Source organism: Coregonus clupeaformis, chromosome 6, assembly GCF_020615455.1.
Source record: "Coregonus clupeaformis isolate EN_2021a chromosome 6, ASM2061545v1, whole genome shotgun sequence".
Classification (NCBI taxonomy): Eukaryota; Metazoa; Chordata; class Actinopteri; order Salmoniformes; family Salmonidae; genus Coregonus; species Coregonus clupeaformis.
In genome coordinates, this window is record NC_059197.1 from 34,325,620 (window position 1) to 34,333,119 (window position 7,500).

At 43.3% G+C, this 7,500-nt stretch overlaps 1 protein-coding gene across 1 annotated transcript in view; it reads right to left on the reverse strand.

Annotated features, from left to right (window-relative positions):
• LOC121567598 (protein mono-ADP-ribosyltransferase TIPARP-like) overlaps positions 1 to 5,388 on the reverse strand; it is an 18,424-nt gene extending 13,036 nt beyond the window's left edge. Inside the window, exons 1-2 of the mRNA XM_041877772.2 lie at positions 5,171 to 5,388; positions 3,063 to 4,105 (exon numbers count right to left, since the gene is read on the reverse strand). Of these exons, the coding sequence (XP_041733706.2) occupies positions 3,063 to 4,072 (1,010 nt within the window). The 5' untranslated portion in view covers positions 4,073 to 4,105; positions 5,171 to 5,388. The remainder of the gene's footprint in view (positions 1 to 3,062; positions 4,106 to 5,170) is intronic.
• Positions 5,389 to 7,500: the final 2,112 nt, after the last annotated feature.

The following is a 7,500-nucleotide window of genomic DNA, read 5'->3' on the forward strand; positions in this document are numbered from 1 at the left end:
CTGAGCCGTACCAGAGTCTTACAGTCCATTTTATTGATCAGAACTGTTGGATAAGTATGGCTGGCAGTGCCATACTCGTAGTGAACTTTAGTCTGTGTGGTGTGTTATTGTTGTGTACTTGAGATAAGTGAGGCTCATCTATTTTATATTATAATATTCAAATCGTTTATAAAAAATAGTTTGTCTAAATTAAAAGTGCATTTCTCATTTTTTATTTATAACTTTATTTACTTTGATTTTACAAAATATTTTCAAAGCAAATTCCTTGTTTCAGTTGTGTGAAATGTTACTGACTTGGGAGCAGTAAGATACATACAATTTAAAATTATTTTTTCTTAAGACTGTACCTTTTGCACACAGTGTTTACAAAGTTCATGCCTTTGTTTAAATTATTTAAATGCACAGTGGCAAAGCCACAGATGTTTCTGTAATGAGCAGTTCAATAAAAATGTCATTTATTTCAAGTCATACATGTTTGAATTTAATTCTAACAAATAGACCCAGCCTATGGGAAAGAACATTTCACACTAAATGTATATACTATTGTGTTGGTCATATTTAAATCATTCATTATGTTTTGTAGGGGAAAAAGGATAAATAAATTAAATCGCATATTAAATCGCAATCGCAATATTGGGGGCAAAAAATCGCAATTAGATTATTTTCCAAAATCGTTCAGCCTTAGTTAGAGATAGTTTTGGCCACTAGGATCTCACTAGCTCGTGCTTGTTCTGCCCACTATGATTAATTTGCTCCCAAAGAAACGACAAGCTCTGGTCTATCTTGGGTTAGTAAAAAAAATATTTGGTATCCCTTTAAGTTCTCTATTATGGAACAGACACACCGAGAAATCTGACTGCTGATAGGAACTATCACAGTAGGAGGCTGTTCCTTCTCTTGCTAGAACAGAAGACGTCCCTGCTGTGTACCGACCTCGTACTGACAAACCTGCCGTTTCTACTTGTAGAATCTTAATGCTCGTCAGTGGCCGAGAACTTGGCTATGAGCCAATCAAAGAGCATGAACCTTCACGTGGGGGAGCCGACAGAAGTGACAAGAAAAAGATGGCCTCTTCCTGGTGTAATCCACAAAGATGGCCTCTTCCTGGTGTAATCCACTCCCCTTTCATCTCAAGGGTTATAACAAACAATAAAACTGCATAAGACATTTTCTAGAGCAAGTCTTTACATATAGCTAAGGAGTTTTATTCTTAAAATATTTTTTTGTTAGGTTCAGTTTGATAATGTGCACCTGCTCATTAGTTAGCGAACATTAGCTTGCTAACTGAGCAAGGCAGTCACACACTTCATAAGAAATGAATGGGGTGGTAAGTGCAGCACAAAGCACCATGCCTCACACACAGTGACAGACTGACATACAGTCAAACTCAAATCATTCACATACTGTATGACATAGAAACATGAACACACAAACATGTTGAGACGATAAAACACACACACAAACACACACACAATAAATTATTAACTTGCTGTCCCATGTTCACAATCTCACACATGCATGCCCTCTCTCAAACCCAGCCAGGTCACCCGCGATACAAGTCAGTATTCGACGTCCATCCAGTCTGAGGACGTCGGGCGATGACTCGGAAACCGGCCACTCCCACTCACTCTCTCACACAGCAGCTGCAGTCAAATAAGTATGTTGCCATGTCGACGGCCAGGCTTGTTTTGTCCTGTGCTGCTCTTCAGATAACAGCTGTTATCAACTGTATTCAGTTACTATGGTAACACCATATCACACGGGGTGTGTGTGTGTGTGTGTGTGTTGGGGTGGGAAGAGGGGTCGACCGGTTACAGTAAAGCTAGCTGTACATCTGGCCAACTCTGGAAATGTAGGTACCGTTGCTTTACTTGCTTATTACATGTGAATTCAAATTCAGAGCATGTCGGGAGTGTGTTGGAGGCCGTTGTTTGAAATTCTCCCTGAGAATTTGATTGTTTAATACTTCACAACAGAAAGCAATAAAGAAGAACACAAATACCTTTTAAATAGAGGTTTAAACTAATGGGAAAGTATTTGAAACTTAAATAAAAGTCCTACAGTCTGTCTTTATACCGATAGTTACCATGGCTACTTTGGCTTTCTGAGAGAATGTAAGAAGAGGTTTCTTAAATGTATTTACTAGTCTGTTACACAGTAATTATATAGGTTAATACACTGGTAGTTACTGCTAGTTACCATGGCTACTTTGGTTTTCCGAGAGAATGTAAGAAGAAGTTTCTTAAATGTATTTACTAGTCTGTTACACAGTAATTATATAGGTTAATACACTGGTAGTTACTGCGTTATTTTGGCTATGTATATAGAATGGCTGTTTATAATGTTTAGGAAACACTACTATACTAAGTTACTATCACCAAAGCCTAATATCTCTAGGCGTAATCAAACAAAAGCTTGGCTGCATTTGGGTTCTCACGGACAGGTGTGTATCCTGTGGGTGGGAAGGTTTGCATGTAGTTTCAGTTTAAAACCTAAAATCAACAACACATGCACAGTCACCCACACACACGTGCTTATGTGGTGAAATAGCTAACCGTGTCATTGTGTGAATGTGGTGTGTATCGCTTGAACCAGAGCACACTTTGTATGCCTGTCTGCTAGCGCTTGCCAAGCGCTTGTGCGTGAGAGACAGCCAGTGCCTGCGTGTCAGTGACCGCACCAGGCAGCAGTAGGTCATGCAAGATCCTAGCTCTAAGCTGCCATGGGTACAGCACTTCCTGGTTTGAGCTGTTTCAACCAATGAGAAGGCTAGGTTTTAGGAGCAGAAAGAGCACACTCACTCTATTGCAGGAACTAAACGTGTCATAACAATGACACCCAAAGAAGAACTGAGATACGGGAAGTCGGGAACCAAAACGACTCAGTCAGTTAATCATTACAACACACACACACATACTGAAACAGATCAATCAAACAGCATACCTTTCTCATATCAAAGCATTCCTGTCTTAATACTGTAAATATAATCTCAGCTCTATTAGGCTACTTTCACACAGAACGTAGAACAGGAGGAACCACTATAACAAAATAAAAACACTTACTGAAATTTTAGCCTGATTTGATCATGATCCGGATTGCAGTAAAGCCTCTCCAACTGTTCCTGCGAATCATCCGCCACGCTTTGCCAGTTTTGAGTATCACTCCTGCGGATCTGCCAGTGGTAGGGCAGCACAGTATGGTGGTAAGCACAGTCACTCCCGTACACACACAATCCCTGCAGGAAATCCACGCAGATCGAAACCGCGTCGGCTTGGTGTGTGTGGTACTGGAGCTGGGTTAGCAGTTCAAAAACTAGATCCAGGGAGGCCTCTTCGCTTTTATCCTGAAATATCTCGCTTTTGTCGGCCTGAAGACTGGGGGTGTTCATACTGTATTTGATGGTGAGACAATCTGGCCCCCGCAAGGCTTTAGAGGCGAAGAGGTCAGACATCGTGTTGCCCCCCTGGCTTGGAGGGGTTACTAGAGGGGTATCTGGTGTGGGGGGTGCCGCCACCACGTCGCGTGCCCGAGGGGTACATTTGAGCTGGAATCTGCGCTCGTTAGTGTCTATTGTCACGCGCTGGAGATCTACCGGCACCTTGGTTACCCCACTCTCGGTCTCCTCCAACTCGGCGGCGGTGTCCGCCATTTCTGTGTCCGTGTCGCCGGTAATCATAGCCGTTACACCGGTTGCTCCCGAGTCTTTCAGGCACACAGGCCCACCAATCCGTGCCTGTTTGACCACCGCCGCAGTGCACAGGTTCCCCGCTGTCCTTGCCGGAGGGTTCCGGGGAACAAACACCCCGTCTCCAGTAACAAGTGCATCTGTACTCAGTAATGTGGTCAGGATAGGGTCCTGGAGCGCACGGAGGCATTTTGAGTCCAGTTTCCTCTGTCCTTTTTTCTTTTTGAAATAGGGCTTCACTAACGGGATTTTATCGGTAAGTCTAATCGATTGTTCCGTGAATTCCCGGTCCCTCATACTCATATCCAGAGCGAGTCCCGTTCCACCGTCCAGGACCTTATCGGTTGAGGCTGTCGGTTTCTGCAAGATATGCAAAGTTTTATCCATGGTGGCCAGGGGCACTCCTAAAACCCGACAGTCCTGAAAGAGAAGGAAATAAATGATAAGAGAGAGAGAGCGTGTGAGAGAAATAACACACCTAAAATGTAACTTATGCCTCATAGGTTTCGAAAGTCCTGGGCATGTGTCATTAGATAACAAACGTGTTTGTCAGCCCCTTGACAGAGTTAATAACCATTGCGTTTTATTGGCTCATAAACAATAAACCTAATCTTGGAAACCAATCGTTTATTTTCCTGGGTAATGCTAAAAAGATAAAACTAGTGAAACGGGAAGTGTCCTGCTCACCATAGCCCTTAAGTCTATAAGCTAGACTGAATAGAAACTATGTGGGAAAATGTCTCCCAAATTTAGAAACAGTTTGCTTTTATTATTTTCAGTCAATGACGAGCGTCATGATGCAGCTACAGTGCGTAGGCTATTGCCTACTGCGCGATACAATCCTTTTCCAACTGTAACAAAACGTTCTCGAAAGAGTATTTTGATCACCGGAGGCGGATACACGGGGTCTACGGTATACGTGCAAGTTACAAATCGCTGCTCGAGCAAGTTTGCACGTAGGCCTACGACCTCAGTTAAAGCGATCCACCGACACACACCGGGGGAAGGGGGGAAGGGGGACTGCGGCGAACAGCACAAAGACTCGACCCAGCCAATGCATTCGCTGGTTGTAACGATCACCAAAAGGCCTTCATCTTCTATATAAATACCTATAGGTCTTAACCTAGCCTACGATTAGAATGACACGGTGTTATTACGCACAGATTTCCGCATACACATTAGGTTTATGCGCAAATACCCGCATTTCAGCAGGTTTAATCCGAGAAAACACGGTGGGTGTTTGACATCAACTACATTGCAGCCGAGCTGCGCAACATAGCAGAATGCTATATAATTTCTAAATTGTAATAACTCCCTTCCAAGTGTCATGAAGATCTGTTGCGCTGCGCAAAATGACTGCAATATAGTCGATCTCCAACACACACATACTGCATTGGTGCCCCGGCTGGCTGGGTGATTTATTATAGCGTTGCTTTCACTGAGCCCGTTTACAATACAGAGCGTCCAGACATATCCTATTCCTACCTGCGTATAATCCGTTCTCTCTCTTCCGTGCTGTTATCTTCTTCGCAACGTAATCCTTGTCCGGTCATGAATGTATAGATATGTCGTCCTAGGCGATCTGCGTTTGGCCTGATGGTTCGGTGCTGTGGCAATGCGTGACAAACCGGCTGTCTGTCGTTCTCCACTGGGCTCAGTTCCGCCGACTCCTGTGGTGGATCGAGGCAGCTGTTGCAGGGAACGCTTAGTCCTCTCAGCCACTCACGCCGCTCCTGCACCCCGGTCGAGGGGCGGGACTTGGCATCAAAGGAGAAGAGAGAGAGAGAGAGAGAGAGAGACGTCTCTTTATTCTTTTGAAACTTCTGAGTGTAATGTTTACTGTTAATATTTATTGTTTATTTCACTTTTGTTTACTATCTACTTCACTTGCTTGGGCAATGTTAACATATGTTTCCCATGCCAATAAAGCCCTTAAATTGAAAATTGAAATTAAGAGAGAGAGAGAGAGAGAGAGAGAGGAGTAGGAATAGGAATAGGAATAAACGAAACTGGTGTGTCATAGCGGGAGGTAAAGCAGAAAGTTGTGCTGTGTATGGAAACGTTAGACGCCTGACCAGTAGTAGTTGACGTACTGCATGTGTTTACAGTAAAATAGATGGTCTCACCCCTCCTGTCCTTGTTTTACCAGAAGTTAGGTTTTTGTCATACTGATTGACTAACTGTGACGGGTTTCTGGTTGTTTGCATATTCAAACAGCATTTACAGTAGGCCTATAGGAGGAGGGGATAAAACAAACACGTGTGGTAAATTGCCCTGTGACAGGACACGGAGTCAGAGGCATCATGCCCGGTTTAAAAAAATCTAAAATGTTCATTTAATATTTTGTTTGTCTGTAATTCTACTAGCCATCTAGCAATTTTATGAAGTTGGCTTTAGCCAGCCCAGATAGGTGCCCAATACCCCAACCTCACAACTAGCTACCAAGAAGCCATTTCAGGCTATCAATCACGTTAGAGTCGCTAGCTTGTCTTAACTATCTTAGCTGGCATGTCTGTTGGCAAGGTTGGTAGACTTTAGAAAAGCAAGCAATTACTAAATGTCAGTGGCAGGTAGAGCCCCACCTGTTTTGAGCCCCACCTTTCTAGCTAAATATATATATATATATATATATATATATATTTTTGCATGTTATTTTTGCATATTTTTTTATTTATTGAGTTAATAAAGCCGCATACAAACTTGGTCTCTTTCTTTTGCTTTCTTGAGTAAGGCAGCTCCAAAATGCAGGTTTTTCAGCGCTTTCTGTGGTGGTGGTGGTGGTGGTGGGGCAACCGGCAGAAAATACGGAGCGTAGGGGTTGGTAATGTTCTCTAGTTGCGCCATGATTGGCTCAGTGTTCTGTCACTCATGGGGACATTATGTCACTGCCAAATCTAAGGGTAGAGCTTGAAAATTCAAGCCCCTTGGGTGCTGCCATAGAGTTACATAAGAAGTGCCCATCCAAGAAGGCTGAAGGTCATTGGCCACAGATAAATGACGTCAAATCATGTTATATCTACAGCAACTTTGATTGGACTGATCATGTCAACATCATACTTTCTAAATCTTAGCTAGCAGTCATCATCATGAATCCAGTCGACAATCTACTGGCAAATCCTTTTTAATCCTTGACATATGAAGATAAATAATGAAGAGAAATTATAGATAAAATGTATCGGTGCTCATCGGCCATTGGACATAAACATTACACAACAAGTTGGAAATCACAAATCCAACAATGAGTGGTTTGGAAGGAATCAGTAGCTAACTGAAAGCATTGCAAAAGCAATCACTAGCCTTCTATTCAGTGGAGAGGGTGCGTGGTCCAAGTCTGGGTTTAAGGGTCTCTTTTGCAACATTCAACATTGGCCATGGTGTCAATCAGCATGACTTCTGCCGCGCTCAAAACAACTGGAAACTCAGAACTCTCTCTCTCTCTCTCTCTCTCTCTCTCTCTCTCTCGTCTGTCTGTCTGTCTGTCTGTCTGTCTGTCTGTCTGTCTGTCTGTCTGTCTGTCTGTCTGTCTGTCTGTCTGTCCCTCGCTCTCTGTCTCTCTCGCTCTCTGTCTGTCTATCTGTCCATCTCTCTCTCGCGTCTGACTGCCCCCCCCTCTCTCGCTCTCGCTCTCGCTCTCTCTCTCTCACACACACACCTTGCACTTAAAGGCAAGGTTTACCCATTTTGAATGTTAAATTGATTTTGTGCATCTCTGAGTGATGTTCTATCGATTCCCTGGGTAATTTCATGTTTTCATGTGTATCTGAGTTATTGGCATTCAAGCAGGCAGAAATCCGGCCGGTATGACGTAGCACCGT